Source organism: Agelaius phoeniceus, chromosome 1, assembly GCF_051311805.1.
Source record: "Agelaius phoeniceus isolate bAgePho1 chromosome 1, bAgePho1.hap1, whole genome shotgun sequence".
Classification (NCBI taxonomy): domain Eukaryota; kingdom Metazoa; phylum Chordata; class Aves; order Passeriformes; family Icteridae; genus Agelaius; species Agelaius phoeniceus.
The window spans coordinates 56,243,313-56,259,855 of NC_135265.1; the positions used below are offsets into that span (position 1 = coordinate 56,243,313).

General features: G+C 38.5%; 1 protein-coding gene across 3 annotated transcripts; it reads right to left on the reverse strand.

Annotated features, from left to right (window-relative positions):
• Nucleotides 1–6,578: 6,578 nt before the first annotated feature.
• NEUROD6 (neuronal differentiation 6) lies at nucleotides 6,579–10,073 on the reverse strand. Of its 3 annotated transcripts, XM_077179394.1 has the most exons (3): nucleotides 9,914–10,073; nucleotides 9,290–9,558; nucleotides 6,579–8,492 (listed from the first exon to the last, which is right to left on the reverse strand). In XM_077179394.1, the coding sequence occupies exon 3, from the start codon at nucleotides 8,469–8,471 to the stop codon at nucleotides 7,458–7,460; it is 1,014 nt and encodes a 337-aa protein (XP_077035509.1). In that variant the 5' UTR covers nucleotides 8,472–8,492; nucleotides 9,290–9,558; nucleotides 9,914–10,073; the 3' UTR covers nucleotides 6,579–7,457. The 3 variants fall into 3 exon arrangements, with proteins under 3 accessions (XP_077035509.1, XP_077035503.1, XP_054504029.1); XM_077179388.1 differs by having other exon boundaries at nucleotides 6,579–9,558; XM_054648054.2 differs by lacking the exon at nucleotides 9,290–9,558 and having other exon boundaries at nucleotides 9,914–10,069.
• Nucleotides 10,074–16,543: the final 6,470 nt, after the last annotated feature.

Below are 16,543 nucleotides of genomic sequence, written 5' to 3' on the forward strand. Positions count from 1 at the left end.
TGTGTGGTGCCTTATAAAATATCTTCTCTTTTACCTTGGTTCATTAATAACATATTTAATATATTAAAACTAATTCTGTAATGTTATTTTTGCCCAGAAGAATGCTAAATTTAAAGGGAGGATTCATCCCAATACATGGATAGCAAAAAGAGTTAAGGGAATATGACCACAGTATCAGTGAGATACTGTACTCAAGCAGTATCACTCACTGTTAATCACTCATGGAGGCCACTAGGCATATCTTAATTGAAGAGCTTTTCCATAAGGCTGTGCCTGTGGTAGAGACCATTACTCATGGCAGTCACCATTTTACAGAACGTGCTGACATCTGCGTGAGTACCTGAGGGTACAGGGAACCCGTGACTGAGTGAGATGTGGATGTATGATACAGCGGCATAATCTCCTCTAGGGCATCTTTTGCAGATTCAGCTGAAGTGGCTGTGAATCCAGCAAGAATGCTGAAGTAACTGTTATGGTGTAGATGACCTACTGTGTGTAGCAACCAGCTCATTTAAAATGGGGATTGGCAGAGTTGTATTTGGACATATTGTCCAGGAAAACAGACTGGCACCCCAGTTCACGTATAAAGTGCCTGTCTCCAAGGAGGTAATTAGCTGAATTTGTTGTGACCACAAAGTTGCTTTTTCCTCGCAGAGGTTTCCTCACCTGTGTTTCTGCTGGGTGCTGCAGTGCATCTTGCATTGAATTATTACTCTATTCACTAGGAAAGATGTTGCCATACTTCTCGTGGTGTTTTTTCACATCCTGCAACACTCATTATGCTAGGGCTGTGTTTCTGTTGCTGCAATATTTGTCATTCTGATTTCTGGGCTTAGTTATTGTAAGATTCTCCTATAGTGAGAGTGTGAGATGAGGCACAGGGACAGGTTTATCCTTTTAGCTAAGTTTCTATTATTTAATTGAAGGGAAAAACTGAGAGTATAGTAAGAATAAGAACATATGAAATTTAGGAGCAATGGGAACATGATGGCTATGGCTAATTTGAATCCATGAGATGGAAATTTGTGAATCCAAACACCTGATAACTTGTGGTTGTACATATTGAATGGCTATTCACTCACTGTCTTACCACATTAATAAATTTTCTGGCATTTTGGCATCAAAATAATTATAACTACATGCATTCAAATGATTTTACCCACTTTCTGGTGGAAACGTGCAAAATCTGTCCCAATGGGTGTAGGTGTGCCTTTGTATGTAAATGGATGGGTGTGAACTAAAATGGTTATTATATGTATTGTGGGGAAAATATGTACTTTTCTAAAGTAATGCCTGTTACCAAGCTAAGCCCAAGAACAGCTCTCCTTGTAAATCCAGAGGGAGAAGGCTTTTCATCATTGCTGACATGAACTTTCCTTTAGAATTTGGGAATGCAATCTCAATTGCTTATTATTGAAATTAGCAGGAGTCCTGCTTCTGGTGTTCTCCGTATCTTTTTTTCCTACAGGCACTTCTCCCCATGTGGGGCAAATATTGACTAACATCCATGTGGGCCTCTCCCTGGATTCTGAGGAGGGTCCTGTCAGAGCCTTTTTGTTTGCAAGCTATCTGCCCAACAAAAATGTCATTTCAGTTGCATCTAAGCATTCTGCATTTGCTCATGTGTAAATAAATAACACCGTGGATAAGGCTATGCTTATCTTCCCATGTGATTTAGACTCCAATCTGGCATCTGCTGAATTCCAACAGAACATGAGTGGACCCATGTCCTCCGTTCCTGCTTTCATGAGTACAAAATTTATGATATAATCTGTGGTTGTGCCTTTATTCTCTATCTGTACAAGAACTTTCAATTCAGCTGATTATTAGATTTTGCAAAGAGAATGTCCAAGCACTTCAGAATTAATGCTATTTACCATGTGGTCATACTTATAGATCAGTAAATGTCATCAATTTCAAAAATACTATTTCACATACTAATCAGTTGCAATTTAAAAAAAAACCTAAGAGGGGGGAAAACTCTCAGACCAGCTTAGCAATGTTCTACAGAAATGCAAAAAACCCTCAGAGTATCAGAAAGTACAATGTTCACAAGACTGAGGTGAGGATGAGAATATACTGAATATCCTATAAAAACGAACAATTGTAAACATCACTTTTTTTCCAGCAAATATTTTTTTAACCTCCTGAAGTAGTGCAGATTTTCAGCTACAATTAGATATGTTCTACATACATGGTGTAGAATTAAATCATACAAGAATAGAATTAAATAATGCAAGTAATGCAGTTACAGGGATAAATGTGTAAATGTAAGGAGCAAGTGACAAGGAAACAGTCAAAAATGGTGTTTTGGGGAAGTAGGGGGAGGAAATCTGTAACAACCTTTGCTGCTGTTGCCAATTTAAAGCCAGTTGTGAGTCATAGGGACTCCACACTGTAGGCATTACAAAAAAAAAAAAAAACCAAACCAAAAAAACCACAACAAAAAAACCCAAAACAACAACAATAATAGCAACAAAAAAACCCCAAACCAACCCCCTCCCCCCCCCAAAAAAAAACCAAAACTTTTTTCCCCCCAGAGCTCTTTTGCTTGCAAATTTGCCTTTCCCTTTTCCTAGCTCATTCTTGCACATCTTCTGAGATGAGGAAAAAAGCTCTGCAGGAAAACATGCCATCCTTTTGGCATAGCATAGATTTTTGTGAGATGATTTGCTCTGGTCTAATTGTGTGGTGGAGAAGGCTTGGGAGTGTGATTCTGCATGGCAGCCCTGTGTACTGTAGTTAGATTTGTAACAGTGAGATACGACAGGTCTGCCCTTGAGATTCTGCAATGGCACAGTGCCAGCTGTTCACCATGCTGATCTGTGTCTCTCCAGAGCAAAATCAAAACCTGCTGCCATGGTTCAGCTCTGGGTCAGACCCACAGCCAGATTACTGAGGGTTGGTTTTTTTGTTTGTTTCTTAATTTGAAAATTGCTGAAATTTTGTAAGGGAAGCTGCTTTCCTGATAATTCAGCCTAAAGCAGCACTGTATTTGCTACTTATACATCAAAGGCTGAAGGATTTTGGTACTAATATTAAACCTGCTTTGACCTTGTGACCATAAAATAAAACCACTGTTAAGCTAGATCCACAATCTGTTAAGCAAAACCATGCAAAGACCCTTTTTTTTTGAAAGGAAAGATTCTGCCGTGTATTGCACTGGGATTTCATTTATCTTTGTTGATGGCATTTCACTTAATTGCTGCAATTTGAGAGCCCTTATAGGCAAGGCAGAGAAAGAAGAATAAAGTAGGGATAAAAATGGAAGAGGGAATTGGTAGTATAGAAAAAAATTCCCATCATGTTTGTGCCTGTGCAATCTCGATACATTTTAAAAATCTTTGTAGAAATAGCTATGAAATGAAAAAATGAAGACAGTCCCAAAGGGACCACAGTCAGGATGTGTCCTAAAACAAGGGTATCCCTACTGTAATTCAGAAAAGGTTTGAGATCTCCACTAAGGTCTGGCAAAGCAATGGATGCCCCTCCCTCTCTCTTTGTGGTCTCACTGGGATTTGTAGGACTGTGGCTTGGGCCACAGGTTTTAAATAGTAGTCTGGATGAGATTTTTCTTGGCATGGTACCACCTAGTACTAGCCAGTGTGTCCTACTCAGTGATTACTGATGGGTCCAGTGTTGCAGAGGAAAGAGTGCAAACATTACAGTACACTGTTATGCCTCCTGGCCCTTTTTGCAATTCAGATGCATCTCTGTCTTCAACGAGACTGGAACATTATCTTTTATTAGTTTTTAAAAAAAATATTTTCCTTGCCCTATTCTGACACATTTGGACAACCTTTTTATGTTCTCATATTAAAAATAGATATTAGGTCAAATGGATGATTAATCTGAACCAGTACAGCCATTCTTACATAATTAGTGTGTTTCCAATATTTTAAAAAATCCACATTGCTTTTTTAAAAATCAGACTAAATGTTACTCTGGGAAATAATAAATGGCAAAAAGTTCCACTGTGTAAAAAAGCCACATATTAAATAGCTCTTCTTTTGACAGCTTTGGGGTTCCCATCTCTGAAACTGACAGAAGTTTTCAATATTTTTGTGCTAAAGGACACGGAACAATAGAAATTTCTCACCCAATTTTTCTGAAGCAGTTGTTCTTTTACATAATTCTATCCTCAAAAAATTGAAGGCAGTGAAGAGGAGAACAAGACACACAGATCTGACCAGTTTTGTTTTGCTGTATGAAAGGGATTGAAAGGAGACAAACCTCAAAAAGTGGAGAAAATGAGTAAGAAACCCATTGTCTTTTATCCCTGTGATTTTAAAGGACTTTTATTAGTAGTCAGATTTTTTTCCTAAAATAGGCATCTTCAAAGACTTTTAAAAATCATGTCAGAGGTTGGAGTACCTTTTTATTCTGTGACTGGCCAGTGAAGGATCACAGAAATGTTTGTTGTGTGCATAAAAGAAGGTATGCAAGAGAGCCTGCTCTCAAGGGAGTTTCCTACCTCCGTATCTCTAAATAATCCATGCCCTCCTAGAAAGAGAACATTGAAGGGTTTTTATGCCATCTCAATATTTTCCTATTACTTGTTCCATTATTTATTGTGGAGTGACTTTCCAACTTGCAATGCCCTGAGCAAGTGTGGTTCTTGCCTTGAGCTACCAGAGGGGGAAACTGGCTGCAAACTGCCTCCCCATCTGTCGTGGAGTGAGGGAGAAAGATCTGAACTGGCAGGGAAATTTTTTTCCCCTTTCCCTTTGTCTCTGCTGCCAGAAGGGGAAATAGGAACTGGCCCATGAGTTATTGAGTTAATATAGGGCCACAGAGTTGGAGATGCCCAGATTGCAGAGCCTGAAGACTGAACACCCCTTGGGTTCCTGCTGGATGTACTGCAGTAGGCATTTCTTTCCCTTGGTGGAGGGCTTTATGGCTGCCTCCTCACACCACACTCAACTTATGCAGACCCTCCCCCTGTGCAGCAAAACAGCTCTGAAATACTTGGTGAACTTTCAGCCTCCTAGAAGAGGCTTCTCTTAGTAAAGTTGGTTAGATAAGTTTGTTGCCAATGCTAAATGAGGGGTATTTGCTTCCCCAAAAAAAAAAAAAGAGGGCCCTGTTTCTGGGCCCTCTTGCCTACCACACCTGATTATATATTATTATTTCTCAGTGTGCATGAATCTGTGCCCAAACTTGCATTCTTTCACTTCGTCAAATGGCTTCTTCCCCCTTCTCTCTCCCATCACCTTTCCATGGCTTGTCAAATATCAGCTAATTCTGGGTAACAGTAAATGCAATCTATTTTAGGGTCTTCTTTTCTCCCAAATCCCTCCTATATTCAGTGCAGAACACCTGGGGATGCTTTTGAGTTGACAGTCATCACCATCACCTTTCATCCAAGGTGGAAAGTGGCTGCCTCTGTACCTTCCATGCCTGACCCTGAGGAAACAGGGGATGATCCTGAGCCAAACCCCTGAAATTTGGCCCAAGACTGCTCCAAAAGACTCCATTTTGGTGTCATATTTGTGCCTAGGGAGGATATTGGTTGAACAAAATCCCATGCTTGTCCCTCTACCTCTGCAAACGTGGAATCATTTAGACCCTGATACAAACTTTGGGATATGTTATCACTTTCCTTTGAGGGCAGCCTGGTCTTAGAGGAGATGAACATCAGGTTGTGGTTGTGCTGAGGGAGCTGCAATGCTTGGCAGGGCAGACTGTTTACAAGTACTGCTTGTGACATTAGGCAAATTATCAGGAGAAATTGGCCCATCCCCACTTTGTCCAGCTGTGTACTCAAGTAAGGCTGTGAGATTGATGTGTCATTAACAAACTGTGACTCTGACTGTGATTCAGCCAGGAGCTTCCAACTTGCATGTGAAATTTACACCTTTAATACAGCTTTTTAAAAAGTATTCCCTCCTCATTTAGAGCAGAGTACTTTTGCTTGTCAGACAGCTGCTCTTTATCCATCATAATAAAGAGGTCTTGCTCATTCAGAGGTTTAAAGACTGTTGGCTTTTAGATCAACAGTTCATTCATTTTATCACGCATCAGTTTATAGATAAATAGCTCTAGCTGGTTAGAAAACAACTGAGGCTCAGCTAAGATAAACTCTTAAGGTGTGTGGGACTGTGCAGACCTCTGTAGCTGCTGAACTAGTGTGGGTTGCATACACATATGTAGTTTACTGGTGCTGTTTTTTAATCAACACTATGTTTAGCAATGTCCAGGAATTCTTTTTCTCTGAAGTCCTTGTAATTCTCATGCTCCTGCCATTCCCCCAATGAGCTAGAGGAGCAGCTAGTGTCCTGTGTGTTAGCTCAGGGCTCTTCCCCATATGAAATTTGGCATTTAATTGTGATATAAAGTTACTTTCTTTCCATAACATGTTATTTCATTTAACACACAGCTATTTATGTGGTATTTTGAATCTACTGCATCACTAATACATCCCTCTGAAAATAGCATGAGGTTCACCCTGATAATTCTTGACTTCCTACCCCAGATTTAAGCATTATGAGTGTCCTGGGAAAAAAAGGTGTGTAGACAAGACCAAAGGCAGCTGTATACTGAGAAATAATAAATATCAGACAAAATACACACAGCTATAGTATCACAGCTAATAGATGTATTTTAAAAGTGGAAACATCTATCTTTAATTGCATGTCAATTTTGTAGTGAGAAACCACAGTTATACATTTTTGTAACAAACCTTTACATCTGAAGTCATAATAACACAAATAAAAAGTGCTTATTATATATGGTCAAAATAACTGACGCAAATTTTTGACAACATCTTCTAAATATAATCATGTGGCCCCTGTCAGCAACACTCTAAAATCAGGCTGAATAATGTCAATGACAATCATTTTTTTCCTTAGTTTACCGAAAACCAACAACCCAAAAACTATTTCGCTTTCTTGTTTGCCATTTTTTTTTTTTTTTTTTTGCATAGCTTTCAATATTGCTGCCCCCTCACCTCTGCACATTGCAAGCCCATCTCAGTTCTGGATAATTACTTTAAAATTCTTAATATTTTTAATCCAGCTCTCCTTGAATACATAATATATATTTTCTACCAATTATAAATACATAATTTTTATCAATCTGATTTCAATAACATGCATTTGTATAATTACTATACAATCAAAATAGACACTGACTTCACACAGTGTGTACGCTTTTATTTCAGTAATATTGTTCAGACACACTGCTCAACAAATCAAATAAATAGGGAAACAAAAAGTTAAAAAGGAGGGAGAAAACCTCTGGGAGGAAACATATTCTCACAGTGATTACAGAAAAAAAAATACTTACAATAAAAAGGGTTTATTAATACATAGAAAATCTTCACAATAGCTGAAACACACTTTAGGAACTAGTAAACATTTTAAATAGAATTGTGCCAATTACGCAGTGCCCAAGCATCTGCTTGCTCTTAATTAGATGGGGAGGTGAATGACCACTGTTTATTTTCATTTTCCTCATTAATTATGAAAAACTGCATTCAATTCATCTTGCATGGTGAGAGACTGGCTGCGCAGATGTAAGTCATAAGGGAAGTGGCTCTCTGTAGGCAACCTGAACATCGAGCTCTGCCCAAGGGGACCCCTGGGTGGCACTGCACAGTAATGCATGCCATAATTGTAATTTTTGCCATAGTCCAAGCTTTCCTCTTGCTTCAGGGAAAATATCCCATTATAGTTAATTGGGGGAGGACTTAAGGGACCTTCAAACTGTGGGCTGGCGCACTCAGGGGATGTGCTTTCGTAGAAGGACTCGTAAGTGCTGCAGTAATTGTATGGTTTCATGGACTTAGAGTTGTCAAGAGTCCCATGCCCTGGGGGGGTGCCAAGCTCCGGGCTGTGGTAGGGAGGATAGAAGGTGGAGTAGGGTGTGCGGGTATGATGGGCACCTTCACCTGCCTGGCCCATTAGGAAACTTCTGGCATTCAGCTGCAGGCATCCTGCCACCAAGTTTGTAGTTGGCTGCGACAGACCCTTGCACAAGTTTTGGACAAAGGTGAGCAGGTCAGGTCTCTTCCCAATTCGCAGTATTTCAGAAAGAGCCCAAATATAGTTCTTGGCTAGTCTTAAAGTTTCTATTTTAGACAGTTTTTGTGTTTTAGAATAACAAGGGACAACTTTCCTTAAATTGTCCAGAGCATCGTTAAGGCCGTGCATACGGTTCCTCTCTCTAGCATTGGCTTCTTGACGCCTGAATTTAATTCTTTCCATCCTTATCTTGCTTGTCTTTTTTTTCCTAAGGCCCCTTCGCCTTGGCAAGCCATTCTCATCCTCCTCTTCTCTCTCTTCCTCTTCTTCCTCTTTTTCTGTTTCTTCTCCAGGAGATCTTTTAATATTCTTTCCTCGGAGGATGATCTGCTTTGAAAAGCTTTCTGTGTTCTTCATTTGCTTTTGGTCATCACTTTCTCTGGGAAACTTTCTACACATCTGGGATTCTGGCATTACAACAGACTCATCAAATGGTAGTGTTAACATGGTTCTACAATCTTAAGTTACCTGAAAGAATGCCAGCACAATGTTTAAATATTTCCATTTTTAAAGTTTTCCGACTCACACAGACAGCCTCATGCACCTTATTTGTGTCTGTGTGTAAGCTCTTCTAAAAAGAGAGAGTGTGTGTATGTGTGTATATGTGTGTGTGTATAAATGCTCAGTCTATATTTTTTTAATAAAATGGCAGTTGCAAATGCCCATGTTTAAAAAAATAAGAGCTGTTGAGAATTCTAAAATCACTTGAAACATTTGACCCTGCAACTAAAAAACCACATTTATCACAGATAAATATGGAGTAAATTCATATTTTAAATGTACAGTTAGCTCCCTGCTCATTTTTTTTAACAAATCTTTCAAACTCTCACCATCATGGAATTCAAAGAAATGCAAAACGTGACAAAGCACTACAGAAATTTCATTAATCGCAATTCCCCTGGGTGGAAAAATGAGGAGAGGGAGTGGAGTTTTAAAATTGAAAAAGTGCCATATCTCTATTACCTGATGGTAAATATCTTAAAATCACTTTTTGACTTATACTTCAAAATTGTGGGTTTTTGTTCTCCACATTTCTTCCTTTATGTATCAAGATATTAAACTTTAGTAAGTTACAGTGGCTGAGAAGGTAAAAAAATGGAATATACCCCCCAAATCACTCAGCTAGTAATATAATTCAAAACAAAGCATTTTTCCTAGTTATTTATATTAAAATCACATAATACTTATTTCATATTAAGACAAAAATCAGAATTATTTAACTCTAAACGTATTCAGATTAGAGTTAGGAAATAAAATCCCCCTACCTCTTTTTTTCTCCCTTTTTCAAGCAAAAATTCTATTTGATATTATCTGTTTTGTTAGAATCAACTTATTTGCTTTTTTTCTTGTTCTTTTCTCCTTTTTCTTTTCTTTCCCATCAACTGGGGAGGGGAGGGGGGGAGGTGAAAAATTCCCTGCCCGCTATAGCAGTGTTTATGTTCTGCGAGGCTCAGATGTCTTCCTCCAGCTCTTAGCTGACAGGAGCGGTCTGTAGATTCTGACTGCAATCCTGCACGTGTGCTCAGAATCCAGCCTGGAAAGGAAAAATAATTTCCTTTTCCCAATTACTTTGCTTTCATTTGCAGTTTGGGAACAGCAAAAGCTTGTATCCCATGGACTTCAAAGAGACAAGCAAAGTAAATGCAGGGACTTTTAACAGAACAAAATTAAACAAAAACCCCAGTCAAAGACTAACTCTATCAGTACTGTCTACACATTTGCAGTATTACATAAAAGCAATGAAAGTTTGTAATTGCATCAGAAAAATAAAATGGTAGGAGTTACTAGACAGCAAATAGCATACACAAAAAACAAGACAATGATACTGTATCTTTAAACACTTGCATGCACACCCAACACCAATTGAAATATATCTTTATTTGTATTACCTTAGCTTTTTATTTCATTCAACAATCAGTTTTCATTTTTTGCCTTCCAAATCTTTTCAGTCTGAATGTCGCATCGTCTGCTGGAGTCTAGATCTGTGTATATCTGCACTATCTCATTGATCTCTAAAAAGTGACATTGATGCCAACTGCCAGAGCTGGTACCCATGCCATCTGCTAGTGACGTCACGGGGCAGAGAAAACCACGTGAGTCTTTCTCCTGGGACCTTCATTCTGCACTGATCATCTGGCATCCCTCTAAGTGGGTACCAGCATTCATGTATCAACACAGAAGGTTAGACTGATAGAAAAAAGAAAAGAAAAAAATTCTGCACCCGCATTTCACTTACAGTAGGTGCATTTCCACTGTGGTTGCTTCTTTTTAGCAGTCTAGCTGCATGGATAGACATGCCAGCATTTGGTGCTATCCCTGCCTACAGGTACAGCTGCCCTCTGGTTGTTAATATGGCATTGTTTATACGAGAAATGTTGTCTTGTATTGATCTGAGTCCCTCCAGTGCACCTGGTACCCAGGGACAAAAAAGAAAAGGCAGGGAAAGGAAGGCGGTAATAGGGAAGTAATGCTGGCTCTATAATGCATAGCACAGTCACAAAAAGTAGTTTTTGTGTGATGCTGCTGGGTGAGATTTTTGGGGTGTGGGGTTTTTTGGAGTGCAGCTTCTTGCCCCAGAGCACAGAATAATAGGAGAAAACCTCATGCCATCTGTAAGAAATCCTTCCTTCACATCCCTTGGTGTTTTTTGACATTGCAAAATAAAAGAGGCATTTATAGAAAACTGGACATACAGCACGAAGGTTTAACAAATCATGCCTTTTTTCTGAAGCATGTGGCAAGGCACACTGACCTGCTCTGGCATGTTGCAATGTGACTGGGATGCACCTGCTCAAAAGTGTAGCTTAGGATTCTCAAAGGGTTTGGCCCCTGCCATATTTTCTCAGTCTGCCTAGCTTTTTCATGAATGCTTCCCCAATATCTCTTTAAAAACTGTGTTATTCCCTTTGAAAACCACCTAAAAATCTCCCCCTGCTCTTCTGTTTTGATACCTAGCTTCTCCTCTCTTCATGCCCTTGTTTCTCCTGTCAGCTGCCTCTCCTGTGCTCTTCCTTTTTAACCCTTTTGTCTCCTTCTGCTGGCAAAACACTTAAAGGAAGCTCACAAAGACTCTTAGCTCAGCCTTGCCATGGAGCTTATTACAAACTCCACCTTCATGTGTTAGGGGTTTGTGCTTTTTTTTAATTCAAAGAGTGGCATGTCACATATAAGTGATATCAAGGGAGTTACAGGAGTCACCTTAGAAACATTATTTTTTAAAATTTGGTTTCATTATTATTGTGTATCACTGCTTTTTTGTAAAGAAATAATTTCTATAATAAAATAATGAGTGACTGAGTATGCTTTTAGTATTAAAATAATACTTGGCAGAGCTGCTATTGTTATGGGTCCGTGACAGCATTTCCATGATAAATTCTGCTTTTGAAGGGTTTATAATTCATCTGCTTCAATTCACATTGGTCCAAACCTTGGCATTAAGGTTCTCAGCCCTCAAGCCTTCACCAATTATTTTTTCTTTCACAAAGTTTCATTTAAATATGTTGGGGTATTTTTTTGATTAGAGACGGGAACAAAAAATAAGACTGCAGTACAGACCAACATGTGTGTGGGAAGATCACATATACATCTGTTTTATACATCTATATGGATGTGCTCAACGATTTACAGCCTTTCATTAGAAAAAACACCTCACCCCAAACATTGAGGGTTTTGTGGTTTTTGTTTTATTTTAAAGAAGTAAGACATTCAGTGTTCTCTCATTCTTTATAAAACAGAGGTTTTTTTTTAGTTTTTGTTTATTAAGGAAAATTTAACTGAAGTGACAAAGATGTTAAAACTTTAAGGAAAACTGTTCAAAAAAGAGCAAGTGCTGTACTATTCATAGAATTCATTTCATTTTTACCACAAACATTACAATCTGTAACAAAGGAGAGGGCAGAATCCCATTATCCCCAATAGGAATTAATGTATTAAGATTTATATTGTTAAAGATTCTAGGGATTGTCCACCTTTTCAAGGATTTTGCATTTTCAAGTATTAAAAATTGCAAGATAATCTAAAAATTAAAAGTCCTAGGGTAACCAACACTGTTTCGATACATACTAAAAATACCATGAGATACTGAAAGAAAGGTTGACATTGCAATAGTTCTGTGTTTAGGAAAGGACCAACAAAATTCTCAATTATATCACACGGTGCTCAAAATATGTGAAACTATTTTCTCTGTCCTCTCTTATTATTGAAGTAGGTGGTTATTTTTTTTAACAACTCAAATGCATTTTTGAACATCTTTTATAGTGCTAATAAAACCAAAAATGAATTAGTTTGTGTTGAATGGTTACCTCCATAGGAGTAATACTACAGTTTCACACATTCCTAATCCATCATTTGACCTTTTTAATATTTTCAAATAAGTTGTGGAGAAACAAAATAGCTGAGATATCAAGGTTTAAAAAGCCTCTACTGTGCATGCATAATAACTTTTCATAAGGCTTTTACTATGCCTATTTTGTATTAGGGATCCATGATATGCAAATAGGTACTGCTGTTAATAGGCATTCACAGCATACCGAATAACTGCTGCTTTGCTGTCTACTGTGAATGCATGTTAAGAATAGTACACAAAATACACTTAAATGCACTCTATAGAATGGCTGCACAGCAGCAAATATGCTACAGAACACATATCACAATTTTTTTCCTGTACATGGACTGTCTAGTCTTGAATTAAAAGTGAGACTATTTCAAATGCAATATTATAATAATGTGTTAATATTAATATATATAAATAATAACACAACCAGATATTTATAGATTCATTTAAATAATACTGAGTCATTAATAAATTTACTGAAATAATACTGAGTTCCAAGGTCTCCAGAATCTCCATGGGGTATGAGGGGGACTGACCCAAACTGCGCTGCATTCAATGTGAGTCCTTCAAGTAAGTTCAATATGCTATTATTGGAGCACTTACTCTTTTTCTTTTTTCTCTCTCTCTTTATTATTTTATTTACTTTTTTTTTAAAATCATCCTCTCAAACCCTCTCCTAACTGGCCCACACTTCCCCATTTTGCTGGAACAGGAAAAACCACATCAAATTAAGGAACTCAGGAACATTTTGAAGTGTGGTAACCTTAGTCATTCGCTGGGAGCAATGGGACCTTGTGGACTGCTGAGGATTTTTTGCAGATTGAGGAGTTTTTGCAAGACAATGGCCACATTCAGCCGATGCACAATCCAGCCTGCTGGTAATAATGGATAATGGACATGTTCACAAACAATGGATAATGGACATATTTAGAAACGGGGTCAGTATATCCTTGAGAAAGATACAAGAAGAAGAGTCATCAAGACTCAGCAAGTTTAAGAAAGTGAGAAAAAAGAGAAGCAATGGGTGGGCGAGACGACCACAGCAAGGCGTATGAAAAATTAGAAGATCCAATCAGCATTCAATTTTAGATGTGTGAACAGCTAGGATTAACCAATTATGTATTAGCTAGAAACGCGTGAACAGTAGAAACTTATTATAAATTTAGCCCTTTTGGGGATAATAAATTTGGCCTCACTTGATCATATTGATCATGGTGTGATGTCCCATTCCTGATCCTCTGCATCGCAGTGGACAGCAGGAAACTGTTCAGAAGGGGAAGATAGCTAAATCTTTTTTATTTTATTTGTTTCCTCTTCTTTCTAATGTACACACTAGACATCACTGCAACACAGACACAGTGACAATCATGATGCCAAACTCCCTCTTCCACACTCATGACCTGATGTGAGATTGCCTTCCTGCCACAGCACCCACATGCACAGCCCAAACACCAGAGCAACTGCTGCCTTGAGAGTGAGACTGGGGGAAAATGTATGTCTAGTGCATCCAAAATTGCAAAGTCAGACCATAAGGGACAAGTACATGGGTAAGAGTGTAGAAAACAGTGGTTCTGGTCTCCTGCTGGGTTTAATGCTAAGGAGGAGGTGGAAACACCTCCTTTGGCAGGAGTTCTGTGTGTGCTTTTGAGGTTTTGGTGGATTGGTTGGTTTGGGGTTTGTGCTTTATTTACTTTTTTTTAAATTTAAATTTTATTGTTTTACAAAAATATTCAAAAAAGGATAGTATCTTGGGCAGGGACCCTGGTCTGCTAGCCTCGGTGAGTTTCAGATTGCTCAGAAAGTGAGTTTCAGATTGGTTAGATTTGGGACTTTCTTGGTAAAGCCTGGACTGTCTCTATAAAATGAGCTGCTGGGGAAAAAACCAGAACCATGTGCCACATGCATGTTGCATGCCAGCTGCCTATCCTGTGTGCAGCTAGCACACTGTGGGACTAAAGTGATGTGTCTCTCTGTTTGTGAAGAGCTGTCCCTCTTCTGCCTCTCCATGTCCCCAGTATACTGCTGTAGACTGTGGACTTTTTTATGAGGGGAACTTGCCGTTCCAATCAAGTTGACTAAGCACTCTTCTGCCAGTTCTAAGACAATATATGTCCTTCTCCCAGGACAGATTAGAAAACGCCAATAAGGACCCCTGGCTTCAGAGAAATAAACTACATTAGCTCAAGAGGATTTGGTTCAGTCTGAAAATACAATTTTTAACCTATCTGCCAATGTGGCAAAATATAAGTATGTTTTGAATTAGGTCCCCTTTATTAAGGATGTACTTCTTGCTGTAATCAGGCAACCTTAGTTTCATGTTTTGAATAAGCTGTTAGACACAAATAGGAAAGAGCTGTAAAGGGGTTAGCTACTCTGTTTTAATGGGAGTTATTTGAGTAAAACTGTAGAATCTGAAAATGGTTGCTAACTGTAATTGCTTATGGTTAACCAAAATTAATTTTGTGCCCAGAAATTACTCTAAGATTTCTGAAACACATGACTAGAATAGGTCTTATGTAGATAGAAAATACATTTAGGATAATGTTATTAATTTTGAGTTACTCCTGGTTCACACAAATATAAAGGAGTTGAAAGATGGTGGAACTAAATAATTTTAAAATGGAAAATACCTTTTTTTTTAAATTACCTAGAAAAGTAGAGGCACAATATGGCCTGAAAGTTTTAGTACCAGATCAAGAGGTGATTGTGTACTTTGCAAGAATATGGGATTTAAGGTCCTTCTCTCCCTGGGGTAAAATATTCTAGTCAGACCGGTCATGTAGCTGTGTTGCTTCCTAAAGCTGCAGGGTGTTAAGATAATTGCTATTGCTTTGTGGTGTGAAGCAGCCCTGTGGTACATCTGAGAAATGTTTTTTTTCATCCATACTTTGTGACTGAAGTGGTCACACTCTCTGTTATCCTACCTTGAGGATGGTCTGAGATCAGTAAATTTGTAAATATTTAGAAGCTGCTGCGAGGACATTTGGCTAAAGGACACACCCTGACACTGCTCCTCACTATTCATTCTTTAATGGCAATCTCTGTCAAACAGCTAATCAGTGATGATGACTTTCCTCCTTTTGAGGTGATGTGATGCCTACAGCGATTCACAGATGTTCTTCCTCTGTGCTTCCATTTTGAGACTCTTTGGTCCCATCAATGCATGTTTTTTTCAAGGGCCTTGCAGCTAGTCCTTTTTAGTAGACATAGTGTTGTCAAAAATCAAATAAACTTGCAACAGTGTTAAAATAGTGAGCTAAAAAGCAGGTCTTAATTGAAAGCTTCCCCATTGTCATGGGCACATCCAGAATGAGATTTCTGCAATTTTTGTAAGTTTAACAAATTAGTATATTTAAAAAATATTGTTCAATTAGAAGATCAGTTGGGTAGGAAATTTCATCTGAGTTCTGCCTCATTAGAGTTGTTCCAGGGGCTTCTTTGCCCCATTTCTTGTTATGCCATTTAAGTTCTAGTGAAAAACAAAATGTCCTTGTCAGGCTTCTTCTTCTTAAGAATAAGACTAAACAGAATTCCAAGTATGGATTAGGAGGGTTAGCTTATTATTTTAATATCTAAGAGACAGGGTACGATAAATATCAGGACCTGTGTATTAACTGTGTAGTAAGAGGCTGCAAAGTTGCAAATTTATGAAAAATGTATAAAAACCTAAAATTTGTAGGCATCAATAGTGTGGGTGTGTGTGACCCCAGAAGAGACCTGCACTGCTTCCCCCTCCCCAACGAGACCTCAGAACTATGATGTATGCTTTTTCTTCCATGGATTTGCTTGCAATCTCTCTACAGCTAGTGGCTGCTTTCTTCTCCCCACTGCTAATCTCCCTCAGCAAGAGGTGCCTGATGAGATAGTCTCCCTAGATTACCTGTGTAGATATTCCCAAAACTTTTTTTCTCCCTTTCTGCAGTCTTCTCCCTGTGACAGGGTTGTTCATCCCACATGGAGTGATGACATGCTGCACTCTACATGGTGGGGTCATGCTGGGACAAAGACTGTCCAGGAAGTGGTGGGAGCTCTGAGCACATGGCTACAGCACTGACACAGAAGAGCAGAGTGGCCTTACAGAAACCACATGCCACAAGATGAGCAGTTTGATTAGGACCTGTATATGTGTGTATATATATATATATATATATATATATATATATATATATATGGATTTTTTTAATAT